This window comes from Neofelis nebulosa, chromosome 1 (assembly GCF_028018385.1).
Source record: "Neofelis nebulosa isolate mNeoNeb1 chromosome 1, mNeoNeb1.pri, whole genome shotgun sequence".
NCBI classification, from domain to species: domain Eukaryota; kingdom Metazoa; phylum Chordata; class Mammalia; order Carnivora; family Felidae; genus Neofelis; species Neofelis nebulosa.
Genome location: NC_080782.1, coordinates 178,545,310 through 178,565,045, shown reverse-complemented (window position 1 = coordinate 178,565,045; position 19,736 = coordinate 178,545,310). Strand labels below are relative to the sequence as shown.

Below are 19,736 nucleotides of genomic sequence, written 5' to 3'. Positions count from 1 at the left end.
TAAAAAGGGTGAAATTTTGAGTCCCAAACCAAAACAATTAAAAAAAACAAAAAACAAAACTACTGGTCTCGGTGTGCACAAACTGTCTTTAGAAAATAAACACAAAGCCAAACAGAAATGAGGCAATTAATTACAGCGATGGTTGTGCTCTGAAGCTCAGGGGTTCCTCTGTATGTTTATTTCTACGCGGGCTTTGTGTTTCAGTAGGTCATAAATTGTTGCTCATATTTAGAGCAACAACTGGAATTGCGTTGTCCTTTAAGTCCACAAAAGCATGGCTTAATAACAAATATCCCAATGACTTAAAATACTTTATCTTTCTAGATCACTTACTTCGGTCATTACAGGAAGCGTTTGAGATCAGTATCAAGGATGTGAAGGGAGTGAGAAAATAGAACCGCTTCCTTTTCCCCCTTTTCCTTCTACCGAGTAGCAAGAGATCCAGTCCAGGTTTTGCCTCCGACTCTGCCTCTGAATTTCGGCTGTGCTCCGTGTAGCACGTTTCTCCCTCTCCCCTCCTTTCTCCTTCCCTCTAGCCTCCAGTGTCTGTCTCCGGGATTTCTCTCTTCCTATTTCAGGAGGACTCTCACAGGCTCCCTCAGCCTGTGTGAAGCTGAGGTTTCCCCTGGATCCAGTATATCCCCAACACATACCTCCACGCACACGCGTCCCCAAGAACCCCGCGCTCGGCCCGGCACACACGCGCTCACACACACACACACTCGCGCTCGCCTGTCCGCCTCCTCCCTCCCCGGGAGAGCCGGCGCGCGTTCCCACCTTCGCTGCACCCTCGGGCGAGCCGAGCTCGCAGCGCTCTAGGATTCTGCGGCTCGGAAGTCGGATCGCAGCTCTGAACCCCCATGGTGGTTTTTTAAACATTCCTCTGCCTCCTCTCTCTCTCGTTTTGACTGCACCGTTTTCGATCTGGGGGGCTAGAGGAGCAAAGCGGCTGTTTTCCCAGCCAGCCCTGGTTGGCTTGCCATCCTCCATCTGGCTTATAAAAGTTTGCTGAGCGCAGTCCAGAGGGCTGCGCGGCTCGTCCCCTCGGCTGGCGGAAGGGGGTGACGCTGGGCAGCGGCGAGGAGCGCGCCGCTGGCTCTGGCGGGCTTTCGGCTCGAGGGGCAAGGTGAAGAGCGCACGGGCCCTGGGGTTTACCGAGCTGGATTTGCACGTCGCACCATGCCTTCCTGGATCGGGGCTGTGATTCTTCCCCTCTCCGGGCTGCTGCTGTCCCTCCCGGCCAGGGCGGAGGTGAAGGCTCGGAGCTGCGGCGAGGTCCGCCAGGCGTACGGTGCCAAGGGATTCAGCCTGGCGGACATCCCCTACCAGGAGATCGCAGGTAAGCGCGGGCGCGCGGCCCGGCAGGCTGCAGCCTTGGGCGACCGCACGTCCCCCCGGGCCGCCCGGCGCCCTCCTCCTTCCCCCTGTTGCTGAGTTGTTGGGTGTTCACTTTCCGGCAGGGCTCTCCCGGACGCCCTGCCTCCGCGCCTGGCGGCGGATGCTCCGGCGGCTGTTCCCGCGGGGAAGGTGTGCGTCTCGGCTGCCTCATTGTGTGCACACGCGGGAGCGCCCTCCTTCCCTCCCGCCCGCTCTCCCTCCGCTCCGGCGCCCGTGCGCCCCCTTCGCGGCGGGCTCCGGCCGAGCGGGCCTGGAAGCCCGGGACGCCCGGGGGCGGCCGTGGCGCGAGGGCAGGTCGCCGAGCGGGGCGCCCACCCCGCGCCTCTCGCTCAGGCAAACTTGGAAGAACTGCGGCCGCAGTTTGCCCAGCGCCACAGTCTGAGTGGCGCCTTCCCCACTCCCGCCCTCGCGCCGGCGGGGGCGGTGGAGAGTCGCGGAGGGCTCCCCTCGCCGCTCGCTCCGCTCACCGGATCCTTCCGGGAGGCAGAGCGCACGGCGCCCGGGGCCGGGGGGCGGGCGAGGCGAGGGGACCCCACCGGGGGACCCGGCCTCCGCACGTCGGCAGTTCCGGGCCGGTTTGGGGAGTTCTCGGGCTGCCGGTTTCGGGCTTGGGGCGGGCTTTCGCGTTACGGGTCCTCAGTGCTTTCCAGATTGCGGTTGGTCACTAGTGGTTCGGGGGACACCCCCGGCACGGCGGCCGGACGCGAGCGCGGTCTCGGCCGCCCGCCTGTTCTCAGAAGCCGCGCCAACTTAGGCGGGTGGCTCGCCGGTGGGTTTGTCCCAGGGTCCGCGGGCCCTGGGTGGCCCGCCGGCCGGGCCACTAGCATTCCTGCACCGGGAGCCCCCACCCCCTACCTCGGCGCCGGCGTGTGCGGAGCACTCGGTCTCCAACAACTTGTGCAGCAGCCCGAGTGCGTGTTTTCCGGCTCTTAGCTCCAACCGACTCGGAGCTTCTCCGGGGCTCTGTGAATGAAACGTGTCGGGGAGAGATAATCCTGTGGCTGCGAGGCAGCACAGCTGAGGGAGGCTGAGAGAGGCCGGGAGATGCTGCGAGGGCGCGGGCCGCTCACACCCGGCGGTTGAAGTCCTCAGTGACCTCGGATGGTCAAATCAAAACGCTAAATCTCCACCAGCCTCCCTGCATGTTGCCAAAGAGCTGGTCGATGAGGGCAAAGCTCTTTGCAGAGATCTTAAAACATCCCCGTTTCTATACGTAATGGAATTGGTGTTTTATTACGGTTGATCTGCACACCCTGCGAGGGAAGGTTTGCACTTTTACCGAAATGAACACATTTATATAAATTGAAGCATGGGGGGGGGGGGGTGAGTGGAGATAGCCCATACACACGCCAACAGCGCCGAGCATTATGTACCGGGAGCCTTTTTCAATTCTGAGCCAGACGTAGCCAGCCTCTGGTGAGTCGGAGGCGGAACCTGTGGTGAATTATAAGTCCACTCTTCTATCCCTGTCACTTCTTCTCCCTTTTCCAGAACTCCTTAATTTGTTAATCAGTGAATGGAGAGCGACTGCCCCCACAGCTCCTTAAGTTTCTTAACTCTCCTTCCCCTTTGTCTACTGTTATTTCATTCTTTTTAATTAATTGATAAGGATCAGCTTTGCTTTTTTCTCCTCCCCAAATCTCAGGGAATTCAACTTTTAAAAGGTTTTATAGCGTGGCTCACTTCTTCGAGGAACTTTTTCTCCTCTAATCTGGGCTTTTTCAAAGTGTATCTTTTAAACACACAGATATTTCCCAGCATGATTTCAGATATGATATCTCAGAGAAGAAAATAGTTCAGTATTTTTAAATTGTTTCGGTATTCTTTAGTGGATTATGGGACTTTCAGGGGACTGCACTTCATCCTTGGCATGACGCAAAGCTCCTTAATATCAAAGTGAAGGTTTTCAGTGTAAATAGTTTCTGTACTCCCCATTTACTTTCCTGAGAACATTTCCAGTGGTTAAAATAAATCCTTCAGGAGATTTTTTAACTACAGGGCTTTTTGTTTTTTTCTTCCCCCTCCACCTCCTGACAATTACAGTGCTCACTAATTAGCTATTAAATTCTGAAACGTGCACTTTTGTTAAACTCACTTTCTAGGACTAAAGGGTACTGTTGACTTTGCCCTAACCCTGATGTGCTTTGATGCTGGTAGAAATGGTCAAGATAGAGGTCACTGTGGGGTCAGAGGCACATGTGATAGGAAAACACATGAATTAAAAGATAATTGTGTGTGTGTATGTATGTGTGTGTGTGTGTGTGTGTATATATATATATATATATATATATATATATATATATTCACATATATATTCAGCATGAATTACTCAATGCTACATGTTGTTGTTGGAATAACCACGGAGGAAATATGTCCCATTATTAAAGAAAAACACTCTTTGGCTCTTCCCTAGTTCTGATACTATTTACATTTCATTATCTAGTGTATGGTGGTTATCCTTTCTTTAAACTCCCTTTTCATCCTTTGCCTTGTTTGGACTTTTAAGGGTTTGCCTGAGAAATGGCATATGCCATTAGTCTGCCAGGGAACATGAATTTAAAGGAACTGCTGTTCATAATTTAGATTCATGAGGGCTGTTTCTAATTGAAAGATATTTGCAGGTAGTTTGCCTGGTAAAATAACTGAGAAGTAATAAGGACATTATGCTTCATCATGACATTATTAAAGTTTTACTCAGAACTCACAATTGTGAAATAGTGTTGCCCTTTTCTATTCTAGGATAAAAGGGAGTTCTTCAAACTCAATAGATGAGGGGCTGTGATGGGTAATATATAAAGTTATACTCTCAGAGAGTGCGTGGGAGGCCTTTAAGGGCCAGTTTGCACCATCAATCTTCACTCAGTGCTGATTTTAAGCCATCCCAGGCAGATCAGATAGACTATCTGTCCTGTTTGAAAAACCTCCAAAGGGGAAGATTCGCGAGCCCCTCTCAGCATCCATTCTGATACTTCGTAATTCTTGTGGTATCGAAATATTTCCAGATAACTAGCCCAAAGTCTTCCCAGTGTGCTTGCTTATTTTCTCCTGTTCTGTCTTCTGGGAAGGGATTGAGCAGTGAGTGGGTCAAGTTCTTTGTTAGGAGTGTTGTTTTGATCAAAGGTAGATATGAAACATTCCAGTCTTTCTTTGAGCGTCCATAATGTCATCTCATTTTCCCAACCCGACTCCTCTTGATGGCTCTAAACTCCTAAAAGAACTCAAGAACTGAAAAGAACATCTGCTTCAAAGACCGGGCAATTCAGGGAATGCTGTTTTATGCTTACTGGGCCACTATTTTATGTCTTGAGCCTTCTTGGAGTCGTTAATTATAACCCCTTGGAGCTGACTAGTGGTGACTTATTGGCCTACATGTTTACTTTTTCCATTAGTTATCTAATGCAGTCGTATTTAACAATCCCTCATGTAGAAATTACTATGTGCCCAGCCCCTGTTTAAATATTACCTGCTTCTAAAAACATTAAACATTGCCTTATTGACTCCTTTTGGTAATTTTGTAGATATCATCATTATCCCCATTTTATAGATGGAAAGACTGAGCAACACAGAAACTTAATTAACTTGCCCAAGGATGACTCAGCTAGAAAGCGGTGAGGCTAGAGTTGCAACCCAGGCCATCAGTCTCCAGGTACTGGAGTCATAGACTTAATCCTGCCCACTGCCATTCCGCATTTGTTGAACGAGTGTGTGCAAAATCAGTTCTTTCCTGACCAATAGGTATATATAGCCTGGTGTTACCAGTCACCAGGTGTATTGCCTTATAGTTCATGCTGAATAGTTTCCTGTTTACTTGCAACATCAACAATTTTTCAAAATCGCTTTGAATTTGAATTTTATGTTCTCCGGAATTGGCCATGCTGCCATCACTAAATTGTATGTGTGTGTATGCATTTCCCTGATTTTTTAATTGTATCTATGTAGTTACATAAAAGATGGAAACTAAAGAACGTGTGTTGGTATTTTTCATCATTCTGGACCTAGCGGTTAGTGCAACAAAGTTTGCTGTAGGAAGTTATCATAGGGTAGTGGGAGGAGGGAAGCTTATCTCCACTGATTAGGAAAGAAGTATCGTTGTTTTCTCAGTATTTTGTCCCTTTTTGTGTTGCAGGTGTTTGGAGAGTTCGGCTACAGGTGGATAATAAAGAAAGCTTTAAACTTTTTCCCATCTCTTTAATATGAATTAATCTCAATACTCTAAAAATCTATTTCAAAATCAAATTAAGAAAGAATATTCTCTTGTACTCTGCTGATGTACTAGTGACTTTTTTAAGTTCTTCTTTATTGTTGTCAAATTTCAGAATATGTAATGCTTCATGTCACCTGGTCTTTGTACAACAGTCCTTTCCTTTCTCTGCTGGGTTTCTCAGGGAACCTGTCCTCCCTCCCTCTGCACCTCCCCCCGCCCCCCAACTAACTTAATACATTTGCCATTGCTACCTTTTTTTTCCGATTTGCAGGTAGATATCGTATTAACGTAAACAGAAAAAAAGTGTTTGGCAACTCTTACTCTTTTACACACACATTAGATACCCTAGTTTGAAATAAATTATTTAATTTCCAGTTAACTGCCTGCTTCATAGATTTCTGATTTCTTTGCCCTCTCTGTAGTTAGCTGTCTTTAAAATTCTTTTGAAGAACAGTGTGAGAGGTCAGCTGAACTTCAAATGTATTTTGTGTTTTGTTTTTTTATGATTTGCCAAGTCACTAGATTTCTAAAAGAATCGCATTAATTCCAGGTATCAAGGCAGTCTGAACTCTGGGCTATTAGGCGTGCCACTCGTTAAACTCTTGATTTGGGAATTAATTTTAGAATGATCCTTGCAAACAGTTATCTTAGCTGATTTAATTAGAGGATACTATGTCATCATTGAGAACAAGAGTTCATTTGAGTTGACTGATACACTTTTCTACATAAAACTCACATCTTTAACTGTACCACATGGGTAATAGCTTGTGAGTAGAAATGTAGGCCGCTATCAAAAGTGATTTAAAATATACAGCACTATGTCCTTTAAAGTATTATAGTATAAACATTGCATTGTAATTTATGTAAGAGTGTGACTAATGTTCTTTTACGATTATGGGTGAGTTTTATGAACACTTACAAAATACAAAATTATTGAGTCCTTTTAAACCAAAGTGACCTACAATTCAGTCACTACATTTGTACAGAAATATGAGTTTAGGATAGAAATTGTAGGAAGGGAAATGTTGATAAAATAATTTATTAGCTTAGTCTTAGCTTATATTTTAAGCCTGCAAAAGACTTTCTTCCCCCTTAATTCACATCTCTCAAAAGACTTCTGGCCAGGCCAGCTGTCTTGACAGTATAAACAGAATACTGAATATTCTTATATTCATATGCTTGTATATGTCTTTGCAGACCAAATTCTGCTCTACTAAATTCTTGGTGCTTATATATGTCTTTGCAGACCAAATTCTGCTCTACTAAATTCTTTAGCTGACATGTAATTCGACTTTGCATAGTTTCATAGATTTCTTTAGTATTATTCAATTTTCAGTTATTTACATGATACTGTTTGAAAGTGTAATGGACTCCCTGGGATGGCATATTTGTAAATAAAAGGTTTCATAGCCGTAAGTCTTGGTAAAGGTTGAAAATTTCTAGTAGTCCTGAATGGCAGTATTTAAGAGCTTTTAATAACCTCGGATGAAAAATATTTTTTAAATGAATGCACCAGTTAGTAAAGAAAAATAGAAATCTGATTCCACATTTACACGTTATCCAGGTTGTCGATTTATTTTTATAACTCATTCTGTATTTTCTTTAGGCATTTCTTTTCCCCTCATCCAGTGAATATTTTTTGTATGCCTACTATGTGTAATTCACTGGGCCAGGCGCTGCATATAGGGCCACAGGGGATTTTAATCACAGCAGGGAAATGGAAATTAAGGGACCACTCAAAATCAAGGGCTGAGATACCGGCACTGTGACACAGTATTTAATTGGAGCATCTGATCTAATCGTGGGGTTAGGGAATGCCTTCTTGAGGAAGAGCAGTGGGCAGTGGGCTCAGGAGGACTTAGTACCTGTGTGGTTAGAAGACCCTGAAAGCATGAGAGGAGTTTGGAAGCTGGAGAAAACAGCCTGTGAATAGAAAGGGTATGAGAGAGACCAGAGAGCCTGTGGCTTGTATACAGTGTTCAAAGATGGCCCATGCAGCGTGACCCTATGGTTTACTTTTTCATCACAGATATGGACCATTGGCTCTAAAAGCTGTGGGTGCTGAAGTCAAGTTTTTATGCATCTGGTTGTTTTAAACACAGCCCAAAGAAATTGAGTTTTAACCAGTTAGAGCCTGCCTGTTTTGTGTATCCTGCAAAGCTGTGTAACACCTGCCTGCTAGCCATTTATAGGATGAACCCGGGGCCTAAAAGAAACCAAAACAAACAAAACAAAACAACAACCGAAAATCCAAGCTGCTGCCCTCTCCACTCTAAGGCTGAACAACATTGCCTAGATACTTAATCCCCTTTCCCTCTCCAGGAGTTCCTGAGCCTTCTCCCCTTCTGGTAGTGGCTACCCTCTGTTATGTCTACAAGGCTTCAAGCTATGAGGGACTTCCCCTCTCAGGCAGCTTGTCAAAGTGCAACCCAAATAACGCTCTCTGTGTCTGGCTGCCACCTCATGGTCCTGTCTCTTTCCTTAATCAGCCCTGAAATCCTGGAGCTCACAGTGCTGACCTTGGCCTTCAGCCTAGGGCAGTGAGAAGCTATTGAAGAAGTGTTTCAATCAGGATTGGACTTGATTTGAAATGTTACCTTGGTCTCTCTCTAAAGATGGCTTGCAGGGGAGGAAAAGCAGATACAGGAAGAGGAGGAGATGTTAGCTTGAACTAGAGCAGTGCCTGGAAATGGAATGAAGTAGAAAGACTCAAGAAATATTTAGAAGCTGAGTGAAGTAAGTCAGATTGAGAAAGATAGATACCATGTGGTGTCACTTATATAGAATCTAAAAAAACGAACGAACAAAACAGAAACCAGATTCTTAGATGCAGAAAACAGATTGGTGGTGGCCACAGGGGAGGAGGGGCAGGGGGCAAGACGGTTAAAGGGGATCAAGCAGTACGAATGTACAATTACGGAATAAGTCTTGGGGATGTAATATGCTGCATCAGGAATATAGTCAAGGGTATCGTATTAACTTTGGAGGGTAATGGATGGTAACTAGACTTACTGAGGTGATCATTTTGCAGTGTCTACAAAGGTCAAATCACTATGCTGTACACCTGAAAGTTATATAATATTGTATGTCAATTATACTTCCTTTAAAAAAAGAAATATTTAAGAGGTAAGTTTGGTATCACCAAAAGACCATTAATTAATCAAAAGTCATTCATAGGATATGTACTATGTGATGGACAGTGAGTACGAACTAGTCTCTGTATATGTGAAAGAGAGAGCAGCATGCATCCCAGAAACATTTTTGAGTTTACAAGGCCATGTAAATAACTCTGACATAGTTTATGTGTGCTTTTTATTGGAGACAAAACTCAGTATCATTAAACCAGCATAGGATTGTTAAGAGTATCATTGTGACTGAGAGAGATTTCCCAAATGGGGGGAGGGTGGTGAGTTGTGAGTTGTTAACTCACAGTTCACTTTGAGTTGTTAACTCAGAAAGTATAGAGTTTTCAAAATATATGTAACCAGCTGTGCCACTTTGAAACTTAAGTCACAGTTGTGTGGCCGAGAGAGAGATTTCCCAAATAGGGTGGGGTGAGTCGTGAGTTAACTCTCAGAAAGTGTAGAGTTTTCAAAATCTATGTAATCAGCTGTGCCATTTCGAAACTTAAGTCACAGGTTTTTTGTCCTATGGGAATGTAAAAAAAATAACTTAAAATTTTTACCAAAATGAAGAATTAAATTGTTACTTCACTCCCCAATATTTAAACAATGCTATGTCCATGGCATAAGTACCAAATACGTTACTGGTTGTAATGACCGGAATCACAAAATGAAGAGAGTTCTTTGACCTTGCTGAGAGGAAGGGGTAAAATTTAATTTGGAGGATATTAGTCAGGGTTCTCTAGAGAAACCAAAGCAATAGGATACACATATAGATCTAGGTATACATATGAGAAGATTTATTATAGGAATTAGCTCCAGAGGTTATGGAAGCCAAGAAGCCTCATGATCTGCCGTATGTGAACTGGAGACCCAGGAGAGTGGAGGTGTCAGTCAGTCTGGGGCTGAAGGCCTTGGGTGGGGTGGAGTACTGTGGGGTAGTGGTATAAGTCTCAGATTCCAAGGCTGGAGAACTAGGAGCTCTGATGTCCCAATGTAGGAGAAATGGATGGCTGAGCTAAAGAAGAGTGACAAGGAATTTGTTCTTCCTCCACCTTTTTGTTCTGTTTGGGCCGTGAAGGATTGAATGATGTTTCCTTACACTGGTCACTCCTTCTACTGAATCACATGCTAATCTCTTCCCATAACATCCTTACAGACACACCCACAGATAATGTTTTACCAGCTAACTGGGTGTCCTTTAAGCAGGTCAAACTGACACAAAATTAACCATCACAGGGACATTGAAGGATGCGTAGCAGTTGACAAACACTCATGAAAGAAGAAGGCATTTGGGGTGGGGTTAAATTTGTAAGGAAAGTAGTACGTTTGGAAGATACTACAGAAAGCGATCAATTAAGAATTTGTGAGAAGCAATATTGAACAAATAGAGTGGGGTTGTATTTTTGATGGGCCTTGAAAACCCTAGCCTTTATGTGGCAGGAAGTAGGTCATCATTCTAGGTTCTTGGCAGTGAAATGACAAGATGAAAGTATTGTTTTAGATTGGTCAAGCACTATAAACAGGATGGAATAGTGTAGGGATTATTAAAGGCCCAGGAGGCGGGAAGGAAGATAGCCAGGGGGCTAATTTAGATACTAAAGCCTGAGATGCCAAGGGCCAAGACGAGGTTAAGAGGTGAGAAGAAGGGGTGAGTGAGGTCAGCAGGGAAGAGGCAACATTAAAAAGAAAAAAAAAACCTGAAAAACTTTACTTCTACTAGTCAGAAGTTCCAATAAAAGGGTTTAAAGAAGACAAGCCGTTGAAATTCTTGCCTGAAATCATCTGTGTCATTTAAGATACTTTTGGCAGCAGGTCACAAAAAATCCTGAATTGGCTGTCTTCCACAATCAGGGAAAGCCATCATTTCACATACGTTCCAATACAGAGCAGTTCTACATGTGAGAGAGTGGGAAGTTAACACTATCATGAGGGTCTTGGGTTCTCTCCATCTTTTGTCTCTGCTTTCCTCATTCTACAGGTCAGCTCCATTACAGAAAGAAGATGGCTGCTGGAATACTAAGAGCCAAAGCTTCATTATGATGCCCAGAGGTACACAGTAGGGCTATTTCTTCCCATGTTTATCTCCTCATTGACGAGACAGATTAACTCAGAAGTCCCCCAGCAGATTTACCCAGCCTCTCATTCCAGAATTGCTTCCTGTGCTGGTGCCTGGAAGAGAAAGGAAAAGATCATGGCTGTTGACTTGGACCCATCGTGGCTACACCCTCAGACAGGGGCTGATGTTCACCTTCCTTAAGTATATGGCCACTGAATTGCTTGGGTTATATTCCTAAGAATCCCCAGGAATTGAGGGTAATAGAGAAGTTGAGAAGAATTACTCAGATTGTCTGAATCAATTACGTATTTGGCGTTCTTACTTGAGTCCAGTATTTCTCAACTCTGGCCAGCGGTGAACTGACACATGTTTAGCAGTTGGCTTTCAGGAGGGTAGGGTGTGGGAAGGTCTGATTTGTAGCATTTGCCAATTTCTGTGCTATGTTCCCACCATGACGGATTTCAAGCCACTAACAGTTTAACAACCAGCTTACAGAATTCCTGAAAATTTAACAGCTGGCTCTTTTGAGTTGGAAAAAGCCAGGGCTGTCCTGGAATCATGTGAGGTAGCATTAAACAACAACAACAACAACAACAAAAATTGTGCTCCATCTTTAGATCCTCTGATTTAATTGGTCTGAGACAGGGCACTCTTTTTCCTGGCCTGCTCCCTCCCTTCTTCCTTTCTTTTTCAGTTTTCCCTAGTATTTCTGATGTGCATCCAGGAAAGGGAAGCAGTTAGCTAAAGCTGTGCTTCATAAACTTTATCAAACATCAGAAATACAGGAGGGCTTGTTAAACACTAATGCCTCGGCCCCACCCCCAAAGTTTCTGTTTTCATTGTTCCTGGGTAGGCCTGTAATTTGTATTTTTTACAGATTCCCAGGTGATGCTAATGCTGGTCCAGGCACCATCTCGAGTCTCTGGGGACCAAACTCTGGGTGCATTCACTGTGGTTTTAAATACAGGTTTTTGTCAGGGTAGACAGTCAAATTTGCGCAATGATTTGTTACTTCTCGTCTTGATTTTAAGAATCTCAACCCACAGAGTGTCTCTGATTCAAATTGCATTTCACTCGTCCTCCTTCCCCATTGCCTCTGACTTCTTTCAGACGCTCACTTTGGCCACTAGGGGGACTAAGGGAAAGAGAGTGGTTGAAGCGGTTCAATCCAGAACTACCTACGCATGGAACAAAAGGGCCCCAACTCAGCTGCAGGCGCATATCTGCTTGAGTAGGAGAGAACCACAACATTGCTTTAAATGGGAACTGGTTGACATTTTCAGGTTTTTTTTTTTTTTTTTTTTTTTTTTTTTTTTTACTGTAGGATCCCAGTTGTTCTTTGCTAATGTGACAGGCTCTCTTTGGGTATGGCTCGTTTCTTTGGGGAGGTTCCTATTCAGAAGATTTTTGGGGAAGAGTGATTCTGTTTCCTTGCTCCTTCTTTGAGCTGTTTTTCCTGGACTAAATGCAGATCTAGCCATTTTTTCTTGACCTCTAGACTCTTATGCAAGGAGACTACGTTTAGAGCTGGTCAGTCTTCATTTTTATACACATTCAATTAAAGATGTAGCATAATACATTCAGGGCATGCACACCTGTGTTCTGTAGGCTTGATTGGCTGGTGTGTTTGCTCCTTATTACAGTTCTTGGATTTCTTGAGAAATTGGCTTCCTCTTTTGTGTCCCCAGGACAGCTGAGATTAGCAAGGGCTAGTGCTCCTCAGCTGGATTTCAGAGAACTGGAGGTGTTTCCTCTTAAGGTTGCAGTAAGGTTGAGGCAAGTATTTTCTTTGCAAAGAAAGTACTTTGAGGTCTGCTTTTTAAAATGAATAATTTTCAATTATTTTCTTAATGGGTCAGAGTAGCTCGAAGTCAGTTGCACCTTTGAAATGAACTTGCTTCTATGCTTTTAGATTTATAGGGATTTTTAAATGGCAGGACTTAACTTTTTCCTGAAAAAGCAAGAAAATACTTTTTCCCATACTTTAGCTGTTTGCTTATCCTATTTTCTTCTAAATCCCAATGATTGGGAGTTTTTAAAACTTAAAAATGATGAAACTTAATATGCCCAGCATCTTTTTTTCCTTTTTTACAGCAAGAGGTTTAACAAATGGTTTTGAAGAATTTAAATGATCTTTGACATATTGGGAGCTCTATTTGGAAAATAAGGTATTAATAATTTGGAAATGTAGGATTCTGAGCACTCCTTGATCTATTACAGCTTTTCCTCTAGCTATATATTTATATTGAACTTAGGTAACATAGTTTACTCTTACTTTTACATTATCAAGTGCTAATGTGTGAAAGGCTTTTATTGTACTTTTACAACTCATTTGATTATGTGGTGTCTTATTTAATATTCTTTCACAGACTTGGGGGTATTTAGACATCAGGAGGTCAAGTACTACGTTAAAAGCATAGGCCAGTTTTTATATGACTGCAATAAAGAATATATTCATTTCACTTATATTACCACATGGCTCTCATAAAAAAAGGTCAGTTTCAATTGAATATAAAATAGGTTACAAATGGCAAATCTTATGTCATCAACAACAAAATTATTATGGATAATTCCTTTTCAATGACTCCCTTCCCTTCTTTAAAAAAATAACTTGAAGGTTTCATAAAATCATAGATCCTTATGTGTTTTGAACAATAGACTCGTCGGGGCGCCTGGGTGGCGCAGTCGGTTGAGCGTCCGACTTCAGCCAGGTCACGATCTCGCGGTCCGTGAGTTCGAGCCCCGCATCAGGCTCTGGGCTGATGGCTCGGAGCCTGGAGCCTGTTTCCGATTCTGTGTCTCCCTCTCTCTCTGCCCCTCCCCCGTTCATGCTCTGTCTCTCTCTGTCCCAAAAATAAATAAAAAACGTTTAAAATAAAAAAAAAAAGAATAGACACGAAATTATATAAATCCATTTTTTTCTTTAGTCAAGAATACATATAATCACACTGAAATTCCAGTTGAAATAGCAATTCAAGTGCATCATAGATTCACAGCAAAAAATTCCATGAAATTATACTTTTTCATTTTGTTGTTATATTAATTTAACAGATTAACTTCGAATCAATTTCTCAGCCTGGGGTTATTGATGTACAGATAAATATTATTACAAGAAGTTACATGCGAAAATGTAGGCCGATTGCTATGATTTAAGAGTGGCAGTTTATTCTTATCCAGAACATAGTAAATTATAGAAAGGTTTTCAGTTTCTCCAAGGGTTGACTATATATAAAAATACAGGTTGTAATGATCTTAATTCTGTGTGGTAACTAAGGTTGCATTTTATAACCGGAATGACAAATTCCTGCAACTGAAAAACCTATACGCATTTTAAAGTGAATTTTAACCTTCCTTGCCATTCATTTGGGTAAAGTACAACTCTTGACAGGCCATCGTTATTCCCCTGAAATGTTTATTTTCAAAAGTGTGACCTTGTATTTGAAGAAAGTTTGTAAATGCTCTGTGTTCTGAAAGGCTTTGAAACAGTATTATTTGGGAAAAATGAGCCTCTCTCACAACTACTATAATCAGGAAAAATAGAAAGATGGAATACGAATCAGCGAGAGCAGCCTGTTCTCGGATCCACGGTTCCTAAAGCTATCTTCTTGCAGGGCGACGATTCGATTCCCATTTTAACCTAATTAAGCAGTCGAGAGAACCAGTGTCCTACGAGATAAGCCCGGAGGCTCCTGGAAACCCCGGGCTGCTCATTACCTCCCGGGCACTGCCAGGGAGCCGCTGCCCGGGACTTCTGGAAGGTGCCACGGATGCCCAGAAGGAGGCTCTGGTGTGCAGCGCCAGCCCGTAGGTATACCACCTTCAGCCACATTTCAGCCCTGTTACTGTGGAATTGATTTTCACGGCTCGTGACAGAAGCTGTTTTCAGCCTTTGAAAAGGAAGTAGCTGGGGCTGATCCTCCTAACACAAACAGCAAATTGCTCTGTGGCTTTCATAGCATTGGAGGTCTGTTACCTTAAGGTTCTAATGGCCTTTTAACAGTGTTTCCAGCTGAGCAGCAGATGTAAAGGATACTGAACATTGAAAGCACTGTTCTTTTTTTCCCTCCTCCCTGAAAGAATCATTTTTTACAGATATTGTACCAACACCGTATCCTAGGACCTATTTGGTGGCATGTTAGATTTGAAAGATGGAACCAAATCTCAGGTGAAGTCTTGTCAATACCGTCGGCCCAACCAACGTTACTGGGCTGTGTGTCCCCATGTTCCTGCTCATCAGGAACCGGGATCGTGTCACCATTAGTAGGGGCCCATTTGGTGATATCTCATCAGGGAGAAAAAAATAATTAATGGAACCCCATGAAGCCTCTAAAAGTCCTGATACTTATTTTAAGTTTGTTTTCATCCTAAACATTTCAGAAATATGCTGCAAACAGTGCGTTCGCCTTTTAGAATTCTATCCAGTCTCCCTTTGTTTTGCCTTTCTATTATTTCGGGTGTTAGTTCTGTTTTTCTGTTGGTTAGGGTATGAGATGTTCCTGAAGGAGAGCTATGCCTTCCCCGCACAGTGTCCTTGAAGGCCTTTAAACGAAGCTTTGGTCTGTTGAAGAAGGGTAGCATTTCTTGTGGACTTTTGAGGAAAAAGACATAACTGAGGGACACTTGTCGAATTGGACGTTTTTCCTTTTTAAAAAATAAAAATTTCTTTTCTTCAAAAGAAGTAGGGGTGCCTGGGTGTGGCTCAGTCGGTTAAGCATCTGACTCCTGGTTTTGGCTCAGGTCATGATCTCACGGTTCATGAGTTCGAGCCCTGCATCGAGATCTGTGCTGACAGCGTGGAGCCTGCTTGGGATTCTCCCTCTATCTCAGCCCCTCCCCTCTCTCATAGGTGCACTCTCTCTCTCTCTTTTACTCAAACTAAATAAATAAACATTTCAAAAAATAAAAAATTAGAGAAATAGCATGTCTTTTGATTTCACTTAGGTCCAAGCAGTGCTTGTATTTGAGCTTTCCAGTGGTAACTGCGAGGTAAGAGCAGAACAGCCATGCCAATGAGTCCTCACCCCACACTCCAGGAACTGACCTGTTTTGAAGCTTTTGGAGGGACCCTTAGGAAGTATGTGAACTGCCACCATTTCCCCCCAAAGTTGAAAATACGCGTAACTTGAAACGCTACAGTGAACAGGTGATGTGACTAGACGCGTAATTCCTTCCCTTTTTGTTCCTCTTCTTCCTCCTACTCCCTCTCTTGTGCACTCACATAACCCATGAGAAAAAAAGTATTAGCATGGTCTAATATTTAAAATTTAGTGTGGTTAGTTTAGCTCTTCTAGGTAACAACGTGTGGGAAGCTTGCTCTGGCGCTGTGGTTAAGCAGAGACTGGCTTTGACTCCCGGCTCTACCGCTTAGCTCTTTTGAACCTGTCCCTGCCTCTATTTTGTCCGTGAACAGGGATAATAACACAGAGTCCCTACCACTCATCGTTGTGATTGTATTAAATGAAGTAACATTTATGAAGCTCTTAGAAAAGCGGCTGGCATACAATAAAGGCTATATACGTGTTCCTCACATAACAAATAATAGATAAGAAGATCAATCCCTTGATGAGGGTGGGGAGTAACAAGGGAAGAAAGGGGAAGAGTGAGTTTCTATGGGCTCCTCCCATCTCCAGGGCTAAGCCTGGCCTGTAGGCACTGCTAACGTTTGGGGTTGGCCTGCCATGTGATCTGCTCTTGTGCAACTTGGGAAGGAACTGGTAGCCCCATTTCCTGGAATACTCACCCTGATGTTGGATTTTTCTGGCCCCGTAGCCCTCCTGAATCACTGGTTTATTCCTCACCTGGCTTCTAGAGCTTTGATCATCTTCTATGGTGGGAGCGTGACACGCTTTCTGGTCTGCAACTCAGTGGCATTCTGAATCTACGCAGGAGGGCGCTGGAGACCACTGGGCCAGACCTGTGCCCTCCCCCCCCCACACCCCCCAGGTGTGGGTGTAGCCCTCCCTCTGAACATCTTTGCCAGCAGTCCACCAGGCAGTCTCTTTACAGATTCCGAAACACTTAGCGCTAGGAATCCCTCTTCTCTGTGGCTTTCCTGTGCTGGTGGGAAGCTCCGAGAGGAGAAACCGGGAAATGTGGAGAACCTCCCTTCTTCATATAGATCCCCGGGGCAGGGGTGGGTTTGCTACCTGTCCTCTTTCTGGCTGGACCTTAAGCCCTTTATCCAGGCTTGGAGACTTGTCACCAAAAGAGGTCAGAGAGCAGACATTCATAGCTTTGGAGGTGGAGACAATATATAGAATATATTGAGGGGCAGACCAAATCAAGCCAGTGAAATATTTGCAGAATATTATCCTCATTACACACACAATATGGAAACTTCTGAGGCATCTCTACATTATCAGGTGAACTGGAAATGACATCAGTTCTTTGTTTATGTGGGAATCTTCGGGATTTCTGGCAGATGGCATCATATAGGAGCAAAAGGACTTAGTTCCTTGTTTTGTGCTTACTCATTGGTTATTTTGAAGTTTTCTTCACCTCCTTGAACCCCAGTGTCCTCATGCATATAAAGGGACAGTAAGATAGCCTGGCTCATGATGTTCTTTGTGAGGATTAAATCACATAATGCGTGTGAACAGACTGACAGAGAGAAGTCTCCAGGAAATGTTAGCTCTCCTTTTCCCAATTCCCTCCTGACACATGTATCGTGATGAGAAATCTTCCTATGTCTTATTCAGAAGAGGAGAGAAACCTAGTAGGCTGTAATCCCCGCTGTAAGACTTAGTCATTTTTAATTTCCTTTTATGATAAGCTTCTGAGAGAGAAGCTCTTATAGAACGTTAAAAGGTGATCTTGAAATGCTGGTAAGTGTCAAATAGCAAATCTTTTAAAAACATGTTCTTTCTCTTCTTTTTGGTCTTCTTGGAGCTGACTGTGAAACTTCTCTTTTATGCTGTTCTCATAGGTTCCTGTTGTGCATACTGTCCTCAAGAATGATGTATCTGATACATGGCTTTATTTTACTTTCCTTAAAGCAGGGGTTCTCAGACTTGAGTGTACATCAGAATTATCCAGAAGGCTTATTCCACTGTGGGCTGCTGGGTCCCCTTCTGGGAGTTTCTGATTTGGTAGATCTGAGATGGAGCTCACTGCCCTGGCAATGCTGAAGCTGAAGGTATCTAGGCCACACTTTGAGAACCACTGGCTTCAGGTTTAAGCCTCAAACCATCAAAGTCAACTTCGTTCTCCAATAGCTTGAGAATAAATTTCAACCATCTTGGTTTGACATTCAAGAACTAAAACTACTTACTGACCTCGTGTCAAGCACCCTTCCTCTAGAAAGTTCTGTCTCAGGAAACCTTTTTCACTAAACTTACTCTTCTTTCTGTGTCTCATTGCACTTGCCAATACTCATGACAGTGCTTGGTCTGTCCTTTCCAGCTTTCTCTACCAACTAAAAAGCAGTTTAGCTCAAATTATTCTTCACGAAATTGCCCTATTACCCAGTTCCTCTTTTCTCCTTCTAGCCATGCTTGTGTAGTATTTGTCTGTTGGTTTGGTAATTAATCAAATTGCGATCTCCTGACTCTTTTTAATGTTTATTTGTTTAGTTTTGTGAGAGACAGAGAGGGAGAGCAAGCCAAGGAGAGACAGGGAAGGAGAGAGAGAATCCCAAGCAGGCTCCATGCTGTCAGCACACAGGCTGATGTTCAGCTCTATCTCATGAACTGTTAGATCGTGATCTGAGCTGAAATCTAGAGTTGGATGCTTAACCTGCTGAGCCACCCAGTGCCCCCGCCATCTCCTGACTCCTTAAGTTGTTGTCTTAAATCATTTAAAATTGATCACTTAATTTTTGTTTCCCAAAATTGCCTACGTAATATGTGGTAGCTGATGGCACTTAAGTATGTATTTGTCCTTTCCAGAGCACAGTGCTTAAGCACAGTAGGTATTCAATAAATAACTGACCACTCCTTGATTGGACATAATAAGAGACTTTTTTTTTTTTTTTTTTTTTTTGGACCAGGCCTCACTTAAAGACAACGTTAAGTAAGATCAAAATTAAATGATGTAACATGAAGACACCCTTATGTTTTCTTTGAAAGATTGTAGCTGATAAATCCTATTAGGTAAAGCCAGTGGAAATCAATTCATGGACATATAGACCGGAGTTTATTGTGTGGGTCCTGCAGTTTGTTGCCTTCACTTTGTTTTAAAGCCTACTGTTTCTCTCAGGGAAGCACCTACTATATATAGGTATATGTCTATCAAAATGTTTTTTCAAAATGTGGCATATTTTAGCTATCACTGACAGCAATTTTCAAATGCCTGAAAAGATTAGAGAAGTTAAATGTAAAGAGTACTATAAATTGCAGTGACATTTCCTGGGAGATAAAGAAATTGATAGAGAGGAAAGTTAGTTTAAAAAGTCAGGCCTAGGGATAAAGCAATCAAATTGTACCACCTTTGGAATGATCTATTTATGATGGAGGCTTTGAATAATAAATTGTGCCACAGGAATGCTCATAGGAACCACTTGTAATTTTCTGAATTCCATTTTAAGCTGTTACCAACCTGGACTCTCTTACTTATTGTATCAGTTCAGGTCAGTTAAAATTTATTTTTAATTACTTGCTTGAAGACAAGCACCCACAATTTCCCTGCCCTTGAGGCACACATAGAGTACTGCAGGCAGATATATAGATGATTAGTTTCCATATGATGTGTTGTGATAAAGGCCTACAGGAAAGCAGGGTGAGGTTGAGGGCAGGTAAAGGTAACCCATCAGAGGGGGAGGGAGAGAGGCAGGGAGTCAGAGAATAGGGAGTACTGGTTTTCTTCACCACAATAATCTGTTTCTTATACAGGATTAATTGTTTTTTCATGTACGTGGCTGAACCCTAATTTTATAGTAAATAGGGGAGGTTAAATTCCCCTACCAAACAGAAGATCGTGCCCCACGAACTCCCTAAGAAATGGGCGGCTCTGCTTT

At 43.3% G+C, this 19,736-nt stretch overlaps 1 protein-coding gene across 2 annotated transcripts in view; it reads left to right on the top strand.

Annotated features, from left to right (window-relative positions):
- Positions 1-1,179: 1,179 nt before the first annotated feature.
- GPC6 (glypican 6) overlaps positions 1,180-19,736 on the top strand; it is a 1,126,333-nt gene continuing 1,107,776 nt past the window's right edge. For both annotated transcript variants that reach the window (XM_058681995.1, XM_058681985.1), the window contains exon 1: positions 1,180-1,339. In XM_058681995.1, coding sequence (XP_058537978.1) covers positions 1,180-1,339 — 160 coding nt within the window. The remainder of the gene's footprint in view (positions 1,340-19,736) is intronic.